General features: G+C 33.0%; 2 protein-coding genes, 1 long non-coding RNA gene, 2 other non-coding genes and 1 pseudogene across 5 annotated transcripts; 4 read left to right on the top strand and 2 right to left on the bottom strand.

The window, feature by feature from the left end:
* Positions 1 to 2884: 2884 nt before the first annotated feature.
* On the top strand, positions 2885 to 2956 carry TRNAK-UUU. The gene has a single exon. It is a non-coding gene; the product is annotated as a tRNA-Lys (tRNA).
* A 411-nt stretch (positions 2957 to 3367) lies between these two features.
* Positions 3368 to 4252, bottom strand: LOC103874088 (peptidyl-prolyl cis-trans isomerase Pin1). The gene is made up of 2 exons (XM_009152503.3): positions 3965 to 4252; positions 3368 to 3736 (listed from the first exon to the last, which is right to left on the bottom strand). Exons 1-2 carry the CDS (start codon positions 4197 to 4199, stop codon positions 3612 to 3614), a joined length of 360 nt encoding a protein of 119 aa, XP_009150751.1. The 5' UTR covers positions 4200 to 4252; the 3' UTR covers positions 3368 to 3611.
* A 544-nt stretch (positions 4253 to 4796) lies between these two features.
* LOC117126356 lies at positions 4797 to 4980 on the top strand (annotated as a pseudogene).
* Positions 4981 to 9883: 4903 nt separating this feature from the next.
* On the top strand, positions 9884 to 11718 carry LOC117126181. The gene is made up of 2 exons (XR_004448639.1): positions 9884 to 11142; positions 11271 to 11718. It is a non-coding gene; the product is annotated as an uncharacterized LOC117126181 (long non-coding RNA).
* Positions 11719 to 20369: 8651 nt separating this feature from the next.
* LOC117126355 lies at positions 20370 to 20565 on the top strand. The gene has a single exon (XR_004448925.1). It is a non-coding gene; the product is annotated as a U2 spliceosomal RNA (small nuclear RNA).
* Positions 20566 to 21405: 840 nt separating this feature from the next.
* LOC103874169 (60S ribosomal protein L8-1) lies at positions 21406 to 23039 on the bottom strand. The gene is made up of 3 exons (XM_033273641.1): positions 22940 to 23039; positions 21974 to 22383; positions 21406 to 21897 (listed from the first exon to the last, which is right to left on the bottom strand). The coding sequence occupies exons 1-3, from the start codon at positions 22967 to 22969 to the stop codon at positions 21561 to 21563; spliced, it is 777 nt and encodes a 258-aa protein (XP_033129532.1). The 5' UTR covers positions 22970 to 23039; the 3' UTR covers positions 21406 to 21560.
* Between the last annotated feature and the right edge of the window lie 670 nt (positions 23040 to 23709).

Consider the following 23709-nt stretch of genomic DNA (forward strand, 5'->3'; position numbering starts at 1 on the left):
ACACATACACATTCAATTCAATTCTCTTGGCTCGGGTAAGACAAAGATCGGAATCCCGCGGGTCTGTACCGCCAAGGCTTGTGCAAGTAGCGGGTCGGGATTGGGCAGCACTTCTATGAACCGCATCCCGCGCGGGCATGTACCGCCAAGACCCGCTTTGACAGTATACCGCGACGGGGCGGGACAAAGCGGGTCGGTACAACTCAATTGCCATCTCTAAGTAAGTACTAGAATAACCGTTATATGAAAAAAAAAACTAACCTTACTGAAAATATAAATTAATATACTTTTAACTATAAAACCAAGTGATAGCTGGTGCTTGTACTGAACGAGCCAAACTATATTATTTTTGAATATAGCGGAAATTCTAATTTTACCACAAATCTAATATCACATATTTACTTGTAGCGGTGGTGCATAAGGAAAAATCGATGAGTCATTACACTATTTTGTATCATTAAAGGATTTCCAATTGTTAACATCATTTTTTCCTCAAAATAAAGTAAACTCAAAATATGAGTTTATATTATACTCCATTGGTTTCCTTTATTTTTCCATTTAAAAATATTGTAAGTATATTCCATAATACTTATGATTAATTCTAACAATGATTGTTATTTAATAATATTACAAATTTATCCTAAAAGAATATATTTTAACTATATCTTTTTCATATACATAATTTAATTTATAAAAGAAATAAAATTATTTATAAGAACTCAGAATTGTATTATGAAAATATTAATAATTTTGTTAAAGCATAAAACACAAATATTAAATCTTTTTAGATACAAAAAGTATAAAATTGAAAGTTCAATTTATAAATGAAAAATATAACACTAAAATGAGTTTGCGAGTAGTATTCTTTCAAATTTGAATAAAACAAACCTATTTTTTCCTCAAAATGATGCATTATTGAAGAATGTTTTTCTTCAATACGAGGAACTGTTAAAAATGGTCTTAGATTATCTCTAATATATAATTATATATTTTTATTAAACTACATAAAATTAAATAAAATCAAATAAAGAAATAAGATAATATAAAAACACAGAAATTGAATAAAATTCAGAAAATAAAATAAAAATCACAAAATAAAAAAAATTCATAATATTTTTTTAATTACAAGATATTTAATAAAAAAACAAACATATCATTGTTGAAAATAACAGTTTCAAGCAAACGATGTGTTTCTCACATAACCATTTACAATGACGTTTTGACATATCTATCGTTTTGAATGATGGTTATCGAAAACATCATTATTGATTTATCAACCATCATTTTAACGATGATATCGTAAATTATCGTTAGAGATATATCAAAAACGTCATTGTTAATGGTTATATGAGAAACCACCATCTTCATCAGTGATATGTTTGAATTTTTTATTGTCAACAACGATAGGTTTGTTTTTTATTAAAAAAACTTGTAATTAAGAAAAAAACTATTTTTGGTTTTTTTTTAATTTTGTGGGTTTTCTTTAATTTTGGTTCAGTTTTCTGAATTTTCATTTAATTTTATGTATTTCAATTTAATCTTATTTGTTTATTGAATTTTTATTTAATTTTCTGTATTTTAATTTAATATAACTTATTTTGAAACTTATTAATTTTATGAATTTTATTCAATTTTCTGATTTTTTTTCTAATTTTCTGAATTTTTTTTAGTTATCTGATTTCTTATTTAATTTTTCTGATTTTTTAAATATTTATTTTATTAATTAAAAAAATATTTTTTTTCCAAAAAACCGACACATCATCACAGTTACCTGTTGTACAGGTCAGTTTATAGCTTGATGAACAAGTAAGCCAAGTTGAAGGTTTTTTGTGATACATACGCCACTTTGAAGATTTAAAGTACTAGTGAAAAAAATTTAATGTTTAAAGTGTCACTACGTGCCACTCTCAAGGTTTTTTATGCGATTTTGCCTATTAAAATGCATAGAATATAGTACATGCTATAAGTTTTCAGTCATAACGTAGGCATAGACCGATAAATCGAGAATTAAAAACCAAACCTAAAAAACTTAATTGAAAACCGAACCAATGTTCACAAATATCTAAATGCTTTATATATCCATGGAACAAAAAAAAACTGAGAACCAAATAAGTATCCGAATATCCAAAATACAAATTATATGCCTAAAATATTATTTATACTTAGTTACGTTTAAAAATTATAAAATATACTTAAATACTATTTTATAAAGAAAAATACACAAAAAATCGGATAACCCAAATATTTTATCTGAAATATTTAAAATTAACATATTTATCCAAAAACCCGAACTACCCAAATATTTTTTATCCGAAATATATAAATTTATCAGACTTATTCAACTTTTTATCCAAAAAAATCTGATCTCTTACTCAAATTATCTGCAATTTTCTGAAAAAATCAGAACCAAACTGAAACTTAATTGGATCCAAAATTTATTGGATAGTACTTGGCTCTTAATATTGTATCTAAACTAGACTGAAAACAAAAAATAAACTAAAATGTAACCAAAATGTATAAATAACCGAACAGTTCTATATTTTATAACCGAAAACCAAAAAGTGAACTGGAACGAAACTGAAAACCAAAAAATATGCCTACGTATGAGTTGAAAAAGATTAATTTTAAATAGAAACTAGACACCATATTAAAATCATATTTATTTTCTTTGTTAGTGTAAAAGTCAAAATTGAGGGAACAAACTGATTAAGCAACGAAAGAAAAAAAAAGTAGATTACCCATAACTCTTATTTTCTGCATTCAAACATAAAGTACTTTCAAATACAATATGAAAAGATGCATCCAAGTATTAAAATGGTTCCATGCGGAAGTAACGTGAGAGGTGTTCTAAATCATTATGTATCATAATATATGTAACGAAGTTGCCGTCTTAGCTCAGTGGTAGAGCGCGTGACTTTTAATCCCGTGGCCGTGGGTTCGATCCCTACAGACGGCGACCATGTTTTTTTTTTCATTCCTGTCGATGCCAAGTCTCAGTTTTCAAGTTGTTCTTGACTTGTAAATGTTGGATATCTTCAAAAGTGAAGCAAGTAGAAAGGATTCAAAATGTTTCAACTTGGGATAGAATCAAAATGTTTCAACTTGGGAAAGAATCAAAATGGTTCAACTTGGCTAAATGGATGGTTAATCTAACTAAGTCATATTATAGAAGCAGAGAAGTGAGATCAGAGCACACAGGAAGAGACACGGTACAAACAAACACAGTCCGACAGTGGATTCCAAACACGTACACTGATGCAAAACATGTATAGAGACGATGCAGAATATATTGGACGCTAAAGAATAGGAACACGAAATCTTTTCATACAAGGCCAGCATAGCAGCTAGCAAAGCGTTGACACCACAATAGCAATAGGGATGTGTTATTATGAAGTTATAAAAAAGAAATCGAGATACAATATCTTGTTTTATTATTCAAATATGTTTTGCTTGTATCAAATCCATGCAGAATTAAAACCACAATAACAAAGCTTTATCTTATTATTCTTCTTCTTTATCTTTGGTCAAGAAGACAAGGAAAATAAAAACTGGTCACTTCTGATACATCATGATAGGGCTTTGGAGGAGAGGAGAGGAGAGGAGAGGAGGGATCACGCTGTTCTCTTAATGATATGGACTCCACTGTCTGTATCCACGATATCACTTATATCACCAACCCTGAGTGCGTATGTTGCTTCCTCAAACGGTTTCTGCATTTGACCTCGCCCAAACGGACCTGAACACACGTTCACAATCAACATCCCAACATTTTCACCATAAGATCTATATACGAAATTCATCAAGAAATAATATCACTATGAGCAATTTCACTATACAGAGATCCAGTATAATCCAATTTTCAATTAAACTTGAAATCAATTAATCTTAATCACTCGCTGTATCTTCACTACGCAGTTGAAATCGCATGACAACGAAATAGAGATTCGAGAAGGGAACAACAGACCTAGATCGCCGCCGCGTTTGGCGGAGCTACAGTCGGAAACGCGAGTGGCCACATCCTCGAAGTTAGCTTTGCCAGAGAGGATGTCTTCGCGGATCGATCTAAGCTGTTCGACGGCTGCTTCTCTGGTAGTAGTCATAATGATCTTTCCTTCGGGATCCTTCCACGACGCCTTCCTACGAGATCCTTGGTGCTTGATCAGAATGTGCGACGCCTTAACTTGGTCTCTCGACGCCATCTTCTTCCCGGTGATTGTGCTGCTTGTGGTTAAAGTGTGCGGCTCTCTTTTCCTTTGAGAAGCATCTTTTATAAGGTAATTCGGTTCGATTCGGTTTAGTTCTGATTGGTTTGATTCGGTTTAAATTATGTCTTTATAAAAGTTTTTTGAGTTGTACAATTTATTCTACAACGCCTCAAGCCTGTTAGTTGTCTTCATGAACTTTCGAAGCTCTTTTGCTTTCAACGGAAGAAGGGTCCCATTTTCGATCCAAGCTCTCAAATTAACAAATTCTTGTTCTCTTTTTCTTTTTCTTAGCAAGAAAACGCAGAGTTTGCATTATAAATTCGATATATCTGATCCTCCTCTGTGGACATAGATCCCTGAGATTCAATTAACACACCCCTCAAAGGTGTCTTCTTCATCTTCTGGATTTGCAAAATTCCCTAAGTTTAACGTATTTTGTTTGGTTGGAGAGTAGAGGAGAGGAGAGGAGAGGAGAGATGCGTTAATAAAAGTAAGGAGGCTATTTCATAAAACGTCCCACATCGGCAAGCTAAAGAAAGTTGGTCATAAGGTTGGCACTATAAGAAGGAAGCCAAGCCTCACTTCCAAATCATACCTTTCTCGGCCTTTTGGCTAAGATCAAGTGTAGTATCTGTTCTTATCAGTTTAATATCTGATATGTGGTCTATCGGATCACTCGATATTAACTCTACTAGGGATTAACCCGGGCTACGCCCGGGATTTTTATTTTTTTCTAATTTAAGTTGTTAAATTATTTATATTTAGGGTATGATATATATTTATATAAATGTTAAAATGCATGTCATAATTAAAATTTATTTTTAAATTTTTACACGTTAAATTAACATATTTTTTACTATTTAAATATTTTTTTTTGTAATTTATTGGCTATCTAGTTATCATATTTACCAAAACTATCTTTTGAGTGTTGGAATAAATGTTTTAGAGATTTTATTAAACTGCAGAGTATTTTCGGATCGACCACATGCTCAACATTCGATCGATCCGTAAAAAGATGGTCGATCTCCTTGGCCAGGTAAGTACAATTTTAGCAAAAATATATTTTATTTTCAAATATTAAGTATATAACTATTCTTTTTAATATTTTTTTAATTGTATTTTTGATTAAATTATTGTATTATAATGGCTATGTAAATATTTTTTGTGATGTTTGAATTTGTGTTGTTCGTATATTTAACATAGATGATATTGATGTTTAACAATTTATTGTTTTCTGGAAATAGAAAATAATGATATATCAAAACGTATCTAATACTTGTTAAATGATAGTATAATGTAAATTACATCCATTATTTGAAAATAACCATTTGTTGTTTTTATTTTTATTTTAAATCAGAAATTATTTTTATTTAAAAACATTATTCATATATAATATAATAGTTTAAGTTTGGAAGATTAATCTATATATATAAATTATGTATACTTTTTAAAAAATAATTTAAGATATTATATATTGAGTATATGAATAAAAGCTGAATTTCTTATCTTGAAAATCAGATATTTATATTTTTGTCTTCATGTTATACTCACCAATCCATCATTGATATTTATAACTCAGTATGTTTTTTAAAAAACTTAGTTTTAAGTAATAAACGAATTTAGTAAATTAAATTCATCACCTATAATGTTCTGTAAACTATATTTGAAAACTCTCTAAAATTATATTTTAAGCATAATATTATTATTATTTAATTTAAGTTATTTTAAACATAATATATGCTAAACCAACTTAAATTATATTTACAATAGGACCATCCTAAACCGGTTAGTAAACCAAAAACAATACTAAACCAACATGAACCAATACCTGATTCGGCGAGGAAGGAAGTGTTTCGGGATAAACTTTTGAATGGTTATTAACTGAAATGGTTTGATCATGAAAGAGTTAGTATGAATATTAACAATAAAATTATGGATTAGATTAATTTACATTTGTAAGAATACCTTTGAGTCTATGAAAAGCAATTCAATTCCCATGAATAAGTTTAGATTTTGGAAGTTGCGAGTTTCCCAACAATGAATCCACCTAACAAAAAGTTTGTTGTTATAAAAAAATCTCATTCAAGGTCATTAAAGGTTTCTGGGACGACAAGAGTTGATGGTGATACCATTTTTTTGCTCGAGTGCTTTGAAATTTTCCTTCATAGTGTGAGGTTGATGTGGATGGAATAATGAGTTTTATAGGGACTTTCTTGATGTAAAACTATACATTTTTATTTTTTTTGTTTAATGTGGTATTTCCATTTTTATATAATTTACTACCATTTTAAGATAGAAGTACATTTTAAGATAGATGCTTAAATCTTAATGTATTTTTTCTATTTTTTAAAATGTTTATTTCCGTTTCTTATATTTTTATTTATGTAATATCTATATTTTATATTTTAAAATAGATATTTAAATATTAATGTACTTTTTCCATTTTTTAAATTGTGTATTTACTTATATTATATATTTTACATGAACTTTTTCCATTTTTAAAAAAATTGTGTATTTACTTATTATTACATATGTAATTCATATATTATATATTTACATTAATTACTTATTGTTATTTTCCTGTATATGTATTTCCATTTCTTGTACTTTTCATTTACTTAATATCTCTATTTTACATTTTAAGATAGATGTTTAAATCTTAATGTACGTTTTCCATTTTTTAAAATTGTATATTTCCATTTGTTATACTTTTTATTTACGTAATATCTATATTTTAAATTTTAATATATATTTTTAAATCTTAATGTAATTTCCCATTTTTTAAATTTGGTATTTACTTATATTATATATTTACTTATTATTTATTTTTCTTTATATTGTGTATTTCTATTTCTTATACTTTCTATTTGCTAATAATTTTATATTTTAAGATTGATTTACATTTTATGATAGATGTTTAAATACTAATGTACTTTTTCCATTTTTTTTAATTGTGTATTTCCTTTTCTTATACTTTCTATTTACTTAATATCTATATTTTACATTTTAAGATAGATGTTTAATATTTAATGTACTCTTTCCATTTTTTAAAAAATGTGCATTTACTTGTTATTGTATATATAATTCGTATATTTATATATTTATAATATTTACTTATTATTTATTTTTCTATATATTGAGTATTTCTCTTTTTTATACTTTATATTTAATTAATGTCTATATTTTATATTTTAAGATAGATGTTTAAATCTTTACGTATTTTTCCATTTTTAATGTAAAACGGTAATGTTTAATAGAAGAACTTGGACAAATAGTCAAATAGTTATATTTATGTTTTTTTTCTTTTTTTTATAAAATGGTAATGTTACATTATGAAGATAACCCGTTTTTTTAGTGAACAATGGTAATCTTCCATATGTTTAATGTAGTTTTTCTATTTTTTTATGTTGTGTTTTTACATATTATTGTTATTTTTAAATGTAAAATGGTAATTTTACATATGTTTAATGTAGTATTTCCATTTTTTATGTTGTATGTTTACATATTATTTATTATTTTCGAAATTATATATAATATCTTTTTTACAAAATTGTAATGTTACATTATGCAGATAACTCGTCTTTTTTTTAGTGAAAAATGGTAATCTTACATATGTTTAATGTAGTTTTTCCATTTTTTATGTTGTATGTTTACATATTATTTACGTAAAATAAAAATGTAAAATGGTAATCTTACATATGTTTAATGTAGTATTTTCATTTTTATGTTGTATGTTTTACATATATTTATTATTTTCGAAATTATATATAATGTTTTTTGTTTTTTTATAAAACGGTAATGTTACATTATGAAGATAAGCCGTCTTTTTTTAAGTGAAAAATAGTAATCTTACATATGTTTAATGTAGTTTTTCCATTTTTTATGCTGTATGTTTACATATTTTTATAAATTTTCGAAAATAAGTAATATTAAAATGTAAAACTATATTTTATGCCACGTGTCATCTTTCGGGATTATATTATATATTTACTTATTATTTATTTTTCTTTATATTGTGTATTTCTATTTCTTATACTTTCTATTTACTAATAATTTTATATTTTAAGATTGATTTTCATTTTAAGATAGATGTTTAAATACTAATGTATTTTTTCCATTTTTTTAAATTGTGTATTTCCTTTTCTTATACTTTCTATTTGCGTAATATCTATATTTTACATTTTAAGATAGATGTTTAAATCTTAATATACTTTTTCCATTGTTTTTAAGTTGTGTATTTCTTTTTCTTATACTTTATATTTACTTAATATCTATATTTTACATTTTAATATAGATGTTTAATATTTAATGTACTCTTTCCATTTTTTTTAAAATTGTGCATTTACTTACTATTGTATATATAATTCGTATATTTATATATTTATAATATTTACTTATTATATATTTTTATATATTGAGTATTTCTCTTTCTTATACTTTATATCTAGTTAATGTCTATATTTTATATTTTAAGATAGATGTTTAAATCTTTACATATTTTTCCATTTTTAATGTAAAACGGCAATGTTTAATAGAAGAACTTGGACAAATAGTCAAATAGTTATATTTATGTTTTTTTTCTTTCTTTTATAAAATGGTAATGTTACATTATGAAGATAAACCGTTTTTTTAGTGAACAATGGTAATCTTACATATGTTTAATGTAAAGTTTCCATTTTTTTATGTTGTATGTTTACATATTATTGTTATTTTTAAATGTAAAATGGTAATCTTACATATGTTTAATGTAGTATTTCCATTTTTATGTTGTATGTTTTACATATATTTATTATTTTTGAAATTATATATAATTTTTTTTGTTTTTTTTATAAAACAGTAATGTTACATTATGGAGATAAGCCGTCTTTTTTTTAAGTGAAAAATAATAATCTTACATATGTTTAATGTAGTTTTTCTATTTTTTATGCTGTATGTTTACATAGTTTTTACAATTTTCGAAAATAAGTAATATTAAAATGTAAAACTATATTTTATGCCACGTGTCATCTTTCGGGAGAAATTTTTTCCGCTGATGTGGACACCCTATGGAGCCTCATATGTTTAATGTAGTATTTCCATGTTTATGTTGTATGTTTTACATATATTTATTATTTTTGAAATTATATATAATGTTTTTTGTTTTTTTTTTATAAAACGGTAATGTTACATTATGGAGATAAGCCGTTTTTTTTTAAGTGAAAAATAGTAATGTTACATATGTTTAATGTAGTTTTTCCATTTTTTATGCTGTATGTTTACATATTTTTCCCTATGGAGCCTCATATGTTTAATGTAGTATTTCTATTTTTATGTTGCATGTTTTACATATATTTATTATTTTTGAAATTATATATAATGTTTTTTGTTTTTTTTTTATAAAACGGTAATGTTACATTATGGAGATAAGCCATCTTTTTTTAAGTGAAAAATAGTAATCATACATATGTTTAATGTAGTTTTTTCCATTTTTTTATGCTGTATGTTTACATATTTTTTACAATTTTTCAAAAATAAGTAATATTAAAAGGGCAAATCTTCAAAATAGCACCTTTTTAAGTTTATATCACAAAATAGCACTCAAAAACTAAAATGACCAAAATAGCATTTTATCTTTTGAAAAATTTAAATTTTTTTTTTTTCAAAATTTGAAATCTTATCCCCAAAACCTCACTTCTCAACTCTAAACCCTAAAACCTAAACTCTAAACCCTAAATTCTAAACCCTAAACCCCACCCCTTGAGTGCTATTTTTGTGACTTTTGGCCTTGAGTGCTAGTTTGGGAACAAAAACTTGAGTTAGTGCTATTTTGGTATTTTTCTCATATTAAAATGTAAAACTATATTTAATGCCACGTGTCATCTTTCGGGAGAAATTTTTTCCGGTGATGTGGACACCCTATAGAGCCTCAAAAGCTCCCTTTTATTAGTAGAGATTTTTTAAAGGAGGAAACTTGTCAAGATAGCTTGCTATCTGAGTTTCCAAGAGTTGTCCATGTGTTGCACTACTGCATGGGATTAGGCTCAACCCGCCAATTCACTAGTTCAACTCGGATGTCTTGGCCTATGTGGTCACAAATGGTTTTGCTAATGAATGCAAGACTATTTGACAGAATTTCATAAATCGTCGATGTAAATAAGCATGTCATTAATAGCTCCACTCCTTTGATTTTATCTCCGTGATTATTTCCATCCTAGAAATCTAGGATATAGATATAGCTTACATGAATGCTCTAAAGCTGTATGTATCGGTCTTTGTATTCGAAATAAAACCATACTTCTCCCAGAAAGTGTAGCCTGTTTTTCATTACCAGCCATTGTAGGAAGGAGAACTTAGGAATTGCATGAGCAAACCAAGAGGTTATTGGATAGAATGATCTGATTTGGTTCCTATTGTCTTTTGAGGAGAAATTGTCCTTTGAATTTGTCTCCATGCTTTTTCCTAAGTGAAATGTCTGGTTCTCCTTGCAATGCTCTGCTTTTCACCCTTTTGATCTCATCCTCTATCTCAGTTAATACCGCAACTCGATGTCGTCTTCGACGACGCCTCTCAGAAACCTCAGCCACAGTCATTGCATCACCAATTCCCAAATCAACCACGCCCCGATCACCCAAAAGTTTTATAGGCAGCCATATTTCGACCAAGAGTCTTACCAGAAGGACATCCCTCTGCCGCTTCTCATCTCTACCCGATTGTCTTTTACTCAATTCTTTTAAGTTAGATAGTTAGAGTGTTGATTTGAGTAGTAACGCATGCTTGTTATATAGCTCAAGTCGTATAAACTATAGACAGCTTCTTTTGAATAGCAAATGGAACAAAAAAAATATAATTAACGGTTGAGGATAAGTAGCAGATGGTACAGGTAAAGTTTCTTCCATTGTGTTCTTATTTTCAACTAAACAAGATTCAGCGAGAAGAGATAAGAAAATAAAATGCTTAGGTATAATCAAAATTTGTGAAATGAATATTTGAAAATGCATAATGTAAGGCTTTTTAATCAATAGAAAGACAGGAGATTCTATACTGACAAGAGAAAATTATAACAAAATCTTTTTGAGATTACACAAGGTCAAAAGGAAATGCAACAACGCTCCAATGAAAGAAACATTTATAACTTGTGAGACCTACTTGGCATTGGCGGCGAAAGTAGCAGCCTGACAATGGAGGATGCAGGGTTATACTGTTTATTTTGCAACAAGTCTATTTGATCTCAAACTATACCTGAAAGTCTGAAACTGCTTTGATGTATGAATCTTGACACAAGCGGGAAATGTTGGTTTTTGTTCCATATATACATTTAGATGTTAGTATGATGATTGCTATGAGAGGTACGTTGTTACACCTCTAAACATATAACTTGAAGACAAATTTAGCTTGTGTTGTGACTGCTTCTGAGAAAATGTCTTATTGATGCATAGAAAGTCTACGGTTCTCTTTACGCTCATGAGAATAACGTGAAAATGGTGTAGTCAAGGGATTCTAATGGAATACAAGAAAATAACAACATCTTTAGAGATTTCACAATTTCGAAATGAAACGCATCAAAATAACTTCAAGAAAACAAACAAACCGTAGACTGCCACTGTAATAACCCTCAGGAGCAGATATAATTTTGGTCGAGAAAATTCTTTAAGATCAGTTTGAAAATTGATCGATGAGAATTTAAATAAAAATCGACACGGTGAATTAATCTCGACGAGGCTGTCTTTTGGTCGAAAAACCATCTATTGATGGTTCTGGTCGAGTGTTAATTATTATTGTCGATTTTTATTCATGCTGGGCGCGTTTATTCAGAGCAGGACGAGATTCGAATGATGAAAAATATTTAGTCGAAACAGTCCGAAAAATATCGACAAAACTTTTAAAATTATTTCTGAACAGTCACATGCTTTGCACCTTCTAGCCTACTTGCTTCCTCAGTAATTAGGTCACATGAGCTGCACCTACCTGCTTGCTTGCTTCACTAAGTCACATGAAAGTCACAAGCTGGTTGCTTGTTTAATAAAAACAAAATAATCTTTCTTCAAAGGAGGGAAAGGACAGCAACTTGCTTTGGTTTAAGTAAACCCTCACCTGAAGCAACTTCTTATGTTATAAAACACCATCTTCTCTCCTCTGGACGTTCATAACCTGCAAGAAAAACCAGAGAAAAATTCAGAGAGAAAGAGAGAAAGAAGAGAGAAAAATTTGTGAGAAAAACTAGTTGAAAAATTCAGAAAAAAAATCAGAGAAGAGAATTGAGCATGGACAAACCTTTCTCACCATCCTGTGACTTTATCCAGTGTGTTCTGGTGTGGTTAAGAGCTGAAGGTTTGGTGTCCAAGAGTTTAGAATCACCCATATTCTTCAGCCTTTGATTTTGATCGGTAAGATGGTTGTGGATCAGTTTCTGTGAGAAGTTTTGTTGGTTTGCCTACACTGGAGATAAAGTCTGAATAAATCCAACCATGGATTCTTGTGGTGTTGATCAGGTTAATTCGTGGTTAGCTTGAAGAGAGACAACCAGTCAAGTTTAATGAGTTGAGTAAAACCGGTAAGCTTCAGCTTCTTGATTCAGCTATGTTTTGATGATAACCAATTGTTGTATGTTGGTTAACTTGTCAGGATCAGTTGTCTAAGGTCTTGTTCTCTTCAGTCTTGGTTGGTTTATGATTTAATCAGTCTCATAGAACCAGTAGACGAACTGATAAGATTTATGGGAATTAAACCGACCTGATTTTATCTTGTTTAGAACTGAATTGAGCTGAGTATCAACTGATCTGATCTGAGCCGAGCTGTCTATGGTCTGAAATTGTCTTGAACTGATGTCGTCTGAGTATAACCGAGTTAAGCTGTTCGAAACTGATTAGAACCGGAGTTAGCTGAGCATGAACTAAGCTGATATGAACCGAGTTAAATTGTTAAAGCTTGAACCGAGCTGAACATGGTATCAATATGTCTTGAACCAAACTGATATGAGAGAACTGAACTGAAATGTTATGAACTGAGTTGAGTTTCTTCTTGAACCAGAATAGTGAACCTTATGTTCCAACTGTTATGTTTTGAATTCAGATGGCCAAGGAGAGTATTCGGATCAGCCGGATCCTTGTGATGGTTCTGAACCGAGAGTGATCCAGAAGTGAGGTGTGATTAGCTTGAGCTCGAGTCTAGTCTTCCTTAGCCAATCTCATGGATTTAAAGGTGAGTCTAGATAGATGATGAATGAATTATGAATGAGTATGCATGATTGCATATTGAATATGATTGATTAATTAAGAATTAATCATGAATTAATTAAGAGATAATCATTGATTAATTAATGATTAATCATGGATTAATTAAGGAGTAATTATGGTTATTGATTAAGTATTATCACTTGATCTATATTTATATATGAAGTATTTATCTTGTTTAAATACTTAAGAATTAATAAGAATAATTTTTTGAGGTAATCCCGAGCCTTAGTACTTGAGAACAAGTACTAATCTATAAGTATTCTATTAATAAGTGTGAATCATGTGAAGTCTTATTGTATACTCACTCTCCCGAAAGTTCCGCATTACCGTGAATTGGTCCTGCGATATGGATCAAGGTCACGAAGACACGATGATGGGGTAGCACCCTGGAGGCCGTGTAACTGCATGCAGCGTTGGATGTTCTATCTTGGAATATCTGATGGAGATGATGGTTATATTTATTTCCCGTTAGGCTCGGTTAGCCTTGGTGGTTTTCCGGGTTTAGCATATATATATATTAAGAGTATGAGTGATTGGCGGGTATCGTGGAGGTGATGTTTAAGATAGATTCACATGGATGGATTGAGAGGCCTTATAATTATATTAATTATGGAATATAATTCCACTGCATTCAAATGGTGTCGCTTGCTCGGGATACTATTGATATGTGTTTGGGTGTGGGATTAGACTCACTGAGTAAACTAGTTACTCATGACTCATTTGTGATGCAGGTAACCAATAGGTGGGAGACCTTACTCTAGGACGGGAAGGAACAGCATTAGCCAGCGGTAGTTTTATTATCCTTGCAAAGTCATTTTGATATATCTTATGTATAAGATTTGTTGACCGAAAACCTCGAAGTTAATTTATAACAAATTTGTAAGATACTTTTGATTGATCTATAAAGAATGTTTTTTTTTAAAGTACCGGTTCCATATGATATTAGTCCTTGTCCGGACGAACTAACTATCGGGTATTGCTTTGTCGGGTTGAAAAGCCTAGAGTTATATCCAATAGGAGCGTTGGTGTTCTTTGGTTGTTGGTCTTAGGCGATCGGAAGTATTCTGAGAACCTCAGATCGACAATTGAGGAACATTGACCGTGTCATTTTCGGTCATCTATGATCGGGGGTGTCACAAAGGTGGTATCAGAGCATGGTTATACGATGCTTGAATGGGACTTGTTTCAAACGTTTTTCGAGTCAAAATGAGTCGCAAGGATAATTATAATATGCTGGCTGGTTCCTTCATCTTAGGATAGATAGTCATGGGTAGTTACCTTACTGTTATCTTTCATACGAGATGCATCAAGACAAGCTCGACGGAGTGGAGTGTACTTACCAATTTTGATCCTGTCAAGATCGGGATTCCTACAGTCATGATTGAGCTTTCTACCGTCATGATTCGGTTTGTTATCGTCATGTTTTGGTTCAATCCGGTCATGCTTCAATCCATTATCATCATGCTCGGGTGAGCTAACGACGTGCTCGGGTTTGCTACCATCATGCTCGGAGTTGGTATCATCATGCTTTCCTGCGGTTCCTACAATTTCTAGTGTGGATATTGATATTCAAAGATATATGAGACAGAGTTGACACATCAATTACATCTTCGGCCCGTGTTTTATTTAAGTCAAAGTTGACGTTGTTGGTGATGATCCGGTTCAGAATATCCGACTTCATATGACTTATTCTTTCGGCTGCTCATTTCAATCCAGCTTATGCCCAAACGTACCAGAACCAGAGACGTACAAGCCTGATTGATTCAGCACTTGTTTCAAGCTTAACTTTGGTGGCGGAGATAGTTCAGCAGTAGTACAACATGATGGACGCACCAGCACCATTCCGTTGCAACAAGACATCTCGAAGTTTGTGAAAAAGATAAAGAAGTTGGGACAACACCGACAAATACTAAACCATTCGATGTAGATTTTGTATAGAGGAAGATTTTGAATGCAACGCTAGGAGCAGAACAACTAACATGGCCCATTGTTCACAAGATTGCAAGAAGGATATGGAACCATACATCATCAAGAATGATACAGTAAGTTGGTGATTAAGCGTCAAGCATCATTTGGGATATTTTAGTCCAAGTTAGGCGGATTTCTTTCAAGAGTTCAAGATGGAGTGTTTTCTACCCAAAACATGGGACCGATATGGAGTTCGCACAGTGAGATGTTTCCGCCAAGATTTCAAAGTCAAGTTAATCTGATTTATCAATTATGGTTTGGAGGATGAGCTAAAGATCATGAAGATGTACTATTGTGACTTAGCCATTAAACTCAGAGTAACCCAAACTATAAAGCTTAAGAGCTATGAGGAGTTGGTGGAGGATCACATGAATTCTATAGAAGCCGTTTTTACTGAAGAGGTTTACCAAGTCATGCAGATTATTTAACTATCAACCTATTCAGATAGAAGGTCAGTTTCAAGTAATGAATCAAGAAAGTCGATGGAGATAATTTTTGTTGGACGTTTCATCATATCAAGACCGAGGACCCTGAGTTGTTTTGGTTTTGGCTAGCAAGGAGAGTAAGGTGATGATTGTTCAAGTATATAAAATCCTCGTTCGCTTACGTCATTCACGCTTCGGTGGTGCCAGTAATGAGCACATAGGTTATCCTACCATGGCCCATGAAGTTACCCGATCTTTTTACCTATACCTAGGGTACCGCTTGTTAAACTTGTTCGCTTTCCTTACCATTAGTCACTAACTAAGTGTTTGGCTATTTGGGTAGAGCCTACACTTTATAGTTGCCTGGACCGTCAAAACCTCTGAAAAGGTCCAATCACAGGTTTGCTTCTTATCCCATTGTGTGTTGTGTGCATTTTAAAAATTTATGAATGATTAAATAAATAAGTGAAGGAGTGATCAAGGTGTCGTATGAGACCTTGTCTATGGATGGAATTTTCTGCCCATATTGTGTTTGATGCGGGAACAACACATAGATGTAGTTCTCGGGTAGTGTCATTGTTTTAGGAAGGATTCACTTTAGTGAATTCAGGTACACTGTTCTTATTCGTGGAAGTACTGGCTGCCATTTAGAGTTATGGTATGTATGCCTTCGTATCCCATCCCCATTCCTTAGTACTTCCATTAGAGCGGTTTGTTTCTATCTAGAGTGAGATTGGCTATCTAGTTACCGATCTCAATTAGGATATTAAGGAAAGAAGTCTTTTGAAGAGGACCAGTTATTGTTGACCTACAATGGTATTCTACCATGTATTGGAGCATCGTTCGTATCAGTCTGGCAAGTTAAAAACCTTTTGGGAAAAAAAGGTGAAAGTAACTTGATTGTTTAAAAAGTAAAAGATGAAAAGGTGCAGAGTAGAAGACAGTTTGATAATCAGGAAAGATGAAGATGTGGTTAAGGCATTGAAATGATGGTTGACATCTAAAAGTAACATGTTCACTATTCTTGTTGAACCTGGATTCGCTGCAATAGCCTAGGGATTTCACCAAGTGATTCTTGTCGAGTTCTAGTAGTAGTTAAAAGATTATGAAGAGCATCTCAGATAGATCAGAAGTATAAAGAATACTGTAAGTGAAATCATTCTTGGAATGGGTGAGTGTGTTTATTTGAGAGTAGCACCCCTGGTCCGAATCATGTTGGCGTGATTGATTGTGCATGTTCTTGTTTGATTGTTGCACGGTTAATCAAGTTAACATTGACCAGACTGGAGATGTTACATTCACGTATGGCACATCACCTCACGCTCCAAATTTCATGTTGCTGTTATGGGAGAAAGTCAGATAGAAAAGGTTGAGAAGTGATAGTCTACAGATACAAGATTGTTAGAAAAAGTATGCAGACTGCAGTTGACAAGAGTTGTGCAGAGTAAAGAATTTGGTTATCTTGAAATTGGCTGCTAAGAGAAGAACGGATCGGTTGGGGGAATCAAGGAATCGACCATGAGTTGTTTTGATGTGGGAAGATTAAGATAAGGTAAGAGCTAATATCCAGAACTCCTTTCAGAGATTGTTCAGTAAAGAGTGTACAGTTACGTTTTCAGAATTCGGGGACGAATTCTTTTGAGGGGGGAAGAATGTAATAACCCTCAGGAACAGATATAATTTTGGTCGAGAAAATTCTTTAAGATCAGTTTGAAGATTGATCGATCAGAATTTAAATAAAAATCGACACGGTGAATTAATCTCGACGGGGCTGTCTTTTGGTCGAAAAACCATCTATTGATGGTTCTGGTCGAGTGTTAATTATTATTGTCGATTTTTATTCATGTTGGGCGCGTTTATTCAGAGCAGGACGAGATTCGAATGATGAAAAATATTTAGTCGAAACAGTCCGAAAAATATCGACAAAACTCTTAAAATTATTTCTGAACAGTCACATGCTTTGCACCTTCTAGCCTACTTGCTTCCTCAGTAATTAGGTCACATGAGCTGCACCTACCTGCTTGCTTGCTTCACTAAGTCACATGAAAGTCACAAGCTGGTTGCTTGTTTAATAAAAACAAAATAATCTTTCTTCAAAGGAGGAAAAGGACAGCAACTTGCTTTGGTTTAAGTAAACCCTCACCTGAAGCAACTTCTTATGTTATAAAACACCATCTTCTCTCCTCTGGACGTTCATAACCTGCAAGAAAAACCAGAGAAAAATTCAGAGAGAAAGAGAGAAAGAAGAGAGAAAAACTAGTTGAAAAATTCAGAAAAAAAATCAGAGAAGAGAATTGAGCATGGACAAACCTTTCTCACCATCCTGTGACTTTATCCAGTGTGTTCTGGTGTGGTTAAGAGCTGAAGGTTTGGTGTCCAAGAGTTTAGAATCACCCATATTCTTCAGCCTTTGATTTTGATCGGTAAGATGGTTGTGGATCAGTTTCTGTGAGAAGTTTTGTTGGTTTGCCTACACTGGAGATAAAGTCTGAATAAATCCAACCATGGATTCTTGTGGTGTTGATCAGGTTAATTCGTGGTTAACTTGAAGAGAGACAACCAGTCAAGTTTAATTAGTTGAGTAAAACCGGTAAACTTCAGCTTCTTGATTCAGCCATGTTTTGATGATAACCAATTGTTGTATGTTGGTTAACTTGTCAGGATCAGTTGTCTAAGGTCTTGTTCTCTTCAGTCTTGGTTGGTTTATGATTTAATCAGTCTCATAGAACCAGTAGACAAACTGATAAGATTTATGGGAATTAAACCGACCTGATTTTATCTTGTTTAGAACTGAATTGAGCTGAGTATGTTCTGATCTGATCTGAGCCGAGCTGTCTAAGGTCTGAAATTGTCTTGAACTGATGTCGTCTGAGTATAACCGAGTTAAGCTGTTCGGAACTGATTAGAACCGGAGTTAGCTGAGCATGAACTAAGCTGATATGAACCGAGTTAAATTGTTAAAGCTTGAACCGAGCTGAACATGGTATCAATATGTCTTGAACCGAACTGATATGAGAGAACTGAACTGAAATGTTATGAACTGAGTTGAGTTTCTTCTTGAACCAGAATAGTGAACCTTATGTTCCAACTGTTATATTTTGAATTCAGATGGCCAAGGAGAGTATTCGGATCAGTCGGATCCTTGTGATGGTTCTGAACCGAGAGTGATCCAGAAGTGAGGTGTGATTAGCTTGAGCTCGAGTCTAGTCTTCCTTAGCCAATCTCATGGATTTAAAGGTGAGTCTAGATAGATGATGAGTGAATTATGAATGAGTATGCATGATTGCATATTGAATATGATTGATTAATTAAGAATTAATCATGAATTAATTAAAGGATAATCATTGATTAATTAATGATTAATCATGGATTAATTAAGGAGTAATTATGGTTATTGATTAAGTATTATCACTTGATCTATATTTATATATGAAGTATTTATCTTGTTTAAATACTTAAGAATTAATAAGAATAATTCTTTGAGGTTATCCCGAGCCTTAGTACTTGAGAACAAGTACTAATCTATAAGTATTCTATTAATAAGTGTGAATCATGTGAAGTCTTATTGTATACTCACTCTCCCGAAAGTCCCGCATTACCGTGAATTGGTCCTGCGATATGGATCAAGGTCACGAAGACACGATGATGGGGTAGCACCCTGGAGGCCGTGTAACTGCATGCAGCGTTGGATGTTCTATCTTGGAATATCTGATGGAGATGATGGTTATATTTATTCCCCGTTAGGCTCGGTTAGCCTTGGTGGTTTTCCGGGTTTAGCATATATATATATTAAGAGTATGAGTGATTGGCGGGTATCGTGGAGGTGATGTTTAAGATAGATTCACATGGATGGATTGAGAGGCCTTATAATTATATTAATTATGGAATATAATTCCACTGCATTCAAATGGTGTCGCTTGCTCGGGATACTATTGATATGTGTTTGGGTGTGGGATTAGACTCACTGAGTAAACTAGTTACTCATGACTCATTTGTGATGCAGGTAACCAATAGGTGGGAGACCTTACTCTAGGACGGGAAGGAACAGCATTAGCCAGCGGTAGTTTTATTATCCTTGCAAAGTCATTTTGATATATCTTATGTATAAGATTTGTTGACCGAAAACCTCGAGGTTAATTTATAACAAATTTTGTAAGATACTTTTGATTGATATATAAAGAATGTTTTTTTTTTTAGTACGGGTTCCATATGATATTAGTCCTTGTCCGGACGAACTAACTATCGGGTATTGCTTTGTCGGGTTGAAAAGCCTAGAGTTATATCCAATAGGAGTGTTGGTGTTCTTTGGTTGTTGGTCTTAGGCGATCGGAAGTATTCTGAGAACCTCAGATCGACAATTGAGGAACATTGACCGTGTCATTTTCGGTCATCTATGATCGGGGATGTCACAACCACACCACGAGCCATAAGGCCATGAGTTTCTCTTCACACGGTTTTAAAACTAAAGTGGCTATTTCTAGAATCCCACATCGTTAAAGCGAAGGCGTTTGTCCTAAGGTAAGCATTATAAAAAGGCAGCCGGCCCTTACATTCAAATCATACTTTTCTCGGCCGTTTGGTTAAGATCAAGTGTAGTATCTGTTCTTATCAGTTTAGTATTTAATATATGGGTCCTCGGCCCACACGATATTAACTTTATTTTTTAAGGGAAGAAAGCCGTTAAGATAGTTTGCTATCTGGATTTCCACGAGTCGTCCATGCGCTGCACTGCTGCACGGGCCTGGCTCATCCCGCCAACTCACTAGTCCAACCCTTACGCAGAAGTCGTACCCCATATTGAAAGGTCTTGCAAATTATCATCCGTGCAAATAGGCATGTCGTTAGGTAGTTCTCCTCCTTTGATCTTATCTGTGTAATTATCACCCTCCTAAGATTAGAGATAGGTCATCAACTTCCGCAATGAGCTTCCATGCACGTACCAGTCTATGTATTCGACATAAAACCAGAGTTCTCAAAACTTAAAAAAAAAAAAAAATTTATTTTCATTTGGTGTATTTGGGATATGAAAGAATCCCTGTGGTTGATCTTCCTAGCGTTTATTCGATATGGGGACATGGACGTGAGAGCTTTCTATCAAACATTTACTTTTTTTGGTACTTGTCTGTCACGCATCGATCTGATGTCTCCCTACGATCTAATCACAGATTGATGGAAGAGATGAATTTGTGTAAGACACAATTACACCAGATGTGTCTTCCTGGTTTTCCCTAGATCCTCCCCAACGCTAAGTATGTTATGATTACATATCTCAGACACAACTCATGCAAAACACTCCATTTCAGGAGATTCTATCTACCACACAAGTTTAGATAATCCAGTTATCAAATCAATATTCTACTTGTCTCCTTGGAAATCTCAGCTTCTCAAGTTGTAATAGAGAAAACAGAAAGGTAATTATCAGACAGTTCAAACTACAATAGGGAGGGGATGGATTTTGCTGACATACTTAATAACTGTGGGATACATATTCTTGAACATGAACGGTTTTGATTGTACGTGTCTTTTAGTTTAAGTGTTATCTTTGCTTTTGTAATGTGTAATTTAGATATATGTATATATATAACAAAACCTCACTTGGGCAAACAGTACAACTTAGGTTTGCTATTCTTGAGAAGTGTACTCGCAAGATTATAACAAAAACGAGATTTCAGAACACAAGGAGGGACTGGAGGGTTCACAAGGAAACAAAGCAAAACTCAAACAAAACAAATATATATATCTTATGAAACCTAATCAGCCTTGGCGGCAGAAGCAGCAGCTTGACCTCTGAGACGACCAGTCCTCCTAGCAGCAATAAGACCAACCTTTTGCCCTGGTGGTGCATCACGCCTAACCGTACTCGCGTGACCAATGTGCTGATGGTTACCTCCTCCGTGAGGATGCTCCACTGGATTCATAGCCACACCACGAACCTTAGGCCACGAGTTTCTCTTCACACGGTACTTGTGGTACGCGTTTCCCGCCTTGAGCATCGGCTTCTCCGTTCTTCCACCACCAGCGACTTGACCAATCATGGCCCTGCATCCACTCGGAACAATCTTCTTCGAACCAGATGGCAACTTGATCCTATCAACGAATGTGTCCAAAAATCAATCAAGAACCCGACAGATCTAAACAGTTGTGTCTAAATCAAGAAACAAACCTAGTAGTATCATTGTCAGGGTTGTGCGAAATCACGATAGCGTAATCACCAGAAGCTCTAGCGAGCACGCCGCGATCACCGACATGATGCTCGACGTTACAGACAACAGCTCCTTCAGGGATAGCTCTAAGCGGGAGAACATTTCCGACAACGAGCGTCGCTTTCTTACCGCAGTACAAGAACTGTCCGGTGTACATGCCTTCGGCGGCGACGAAGAGCTCCTTCTGCTTCTTGTAACGGAAAGGATGACGGAAGGCGACGCGAGCGAGCGGCGCGCCACGGCCGGGATCGTGGATGATCTCCGTCACGACGTCCTTGAGGTATCCATTTCTCTCGCCGTAGTCGAGGCTGCGGAACTTGGCGGGGCCTTTGCGGTGGTGGGTGTGGGATTTGAAGACGGAACCAGCTCCCTTAGGCCATCTCCAACCCAACTGCAAAACACTATTTTAGTGTGAATTTTACACTAAAATCTTCTCCAACCCAATACTAAAAATCACACCATTTTAATATAGCACTATAATTTTACACCAAATTTGGTGTGACACTATTCACCACACTAAAACATTATTCACTCCACTAAAATACTATTCACTTATTTTATTAATATATTATATTATTAAAAACGTAAATTTAAATAAATTAAATAAATATAATATTATAAAATAGCTTTTAGTGTGAAATTTAATGTTGTGGTTGGAGATGAATTTGTTTTTAGTGTTGAAACTACACTAAAATAGTGTAATTTTGACACTAAAATAGTGTTATGGGTTGGAAATGCTCTTAGGGCAACATTATCAATAGGTCCCCAGATGAAAGTCCCCAAATGAATAGTACAAGGATTCGCAAGGACTCACCTCATTTGTCCCTTATTTAAGGACTTTTTCTCTTCTTTTTTCCTCGGTCCTGATGTTTTGTGGCCCCTCCCCCTCCTTAGGGACCCTTAAGGGACTAACTGATAATGTTGGCCTTAGGTTGAGCTCTGATGACACGACCCATTGTGGATGATGATGATGCTTGACGGCGAAGATTGAAATTAGGGTTTATATTGTCCTGACCATAACTAAAGCCCATTAAACCCATCCAAAAGCCTGTTACTACCATTTCTTAGACAGGTTTACGCTAACCGGAACACTTTGGAAAATCATAATAAATCTGTAACTAACTTCTTTAAATTCATGCAAGTTTAGATAAACTATTTATAAGTTGAATTCAGATGGAAACTATATATATCACCTACTCACCTGAATCAAACAGGATCTAGTATCAGTTTGGTTCATATATGGATTAAAAATGTGTTATGAGAAAATCGAAACAAACGGAATAAATTTGAAAATGGCATTGTGCCAATGACATTGTATGATGCATCATGCATCATGTGTAGTTTGAGTTGTATGAAGACATATACACAATCTTTTTTTTCTAGACTACTTTTTTTCTTTGAGATATTTGATCCCAACCGGTCTTGAACATAGAAAAATGTTTGATCCAAAAACACACATTTTAAGAAACAGTGTACATAAAATATAACTCCCAAAAAGAATATAATCTCCAAAATAATTTAATTTTTATTATCTTTTTTTACAAAATTTCTGTAACCTCCAAAATCTCAAAACAGGCTCTCTGTATTTTATTGATATATCCATCATTGATATATAATAAAAGATAATTTATCATGCAAGCAACAATACATCACATCTGGCGTGAGCGTATCAGCGTAAACCTATCAACAAAAGCAC

Source organism: Brassica rapa, chromosome A06 (assembly GCF_000309985.2).
Source record: "Brassica rapa cultivar Chiifu-401-42 chromosome A06, CAAS_Brap_v3.01, whole genome shotgun sequence".
NCBI lineage: Eukaryota > Viridiplantae > Streptophyta > Magnoliopsida > Brassicales > Brassicaceae > Brassica > Brassica rapa.

Coding starts and splice junctions, on each gene's coding strand:
- LOC103874169 (XM_033273641.1), bottom strand. CDS start 22,969: ATGGGTCGTGTCATCAGAGCTCAACCTAAG. Junction 22,384..22,939: donor TCATCAGAGCTCAACCTAAG/GCCAACATTATC, acceptor AGATGGCCTAAG/GGAGCTGGTTCCGTCTTCAA. Junction 21,898..21,973: donor CCTGACAATGATACTACTAG/GTTTGTTTCTTG, acceptor ATTCGTTGATAG/GATCAAGTTGCCATCTGGTT.
- LOC103874088 (XM_009152503.3), bottom strand. CDS start 4,199: ATGGCGTCGAGAGACCAAGTTAAGGCGTCGCACATTCTGATCAAGCAC. Junction 3,737..3,964: donor CAAACGCGGCGGCGATCTAG/GTCTGTTGTTCC, acceptor ACGTGTGTTCAG/GTCCGTTTGGGCGAGGTCAA.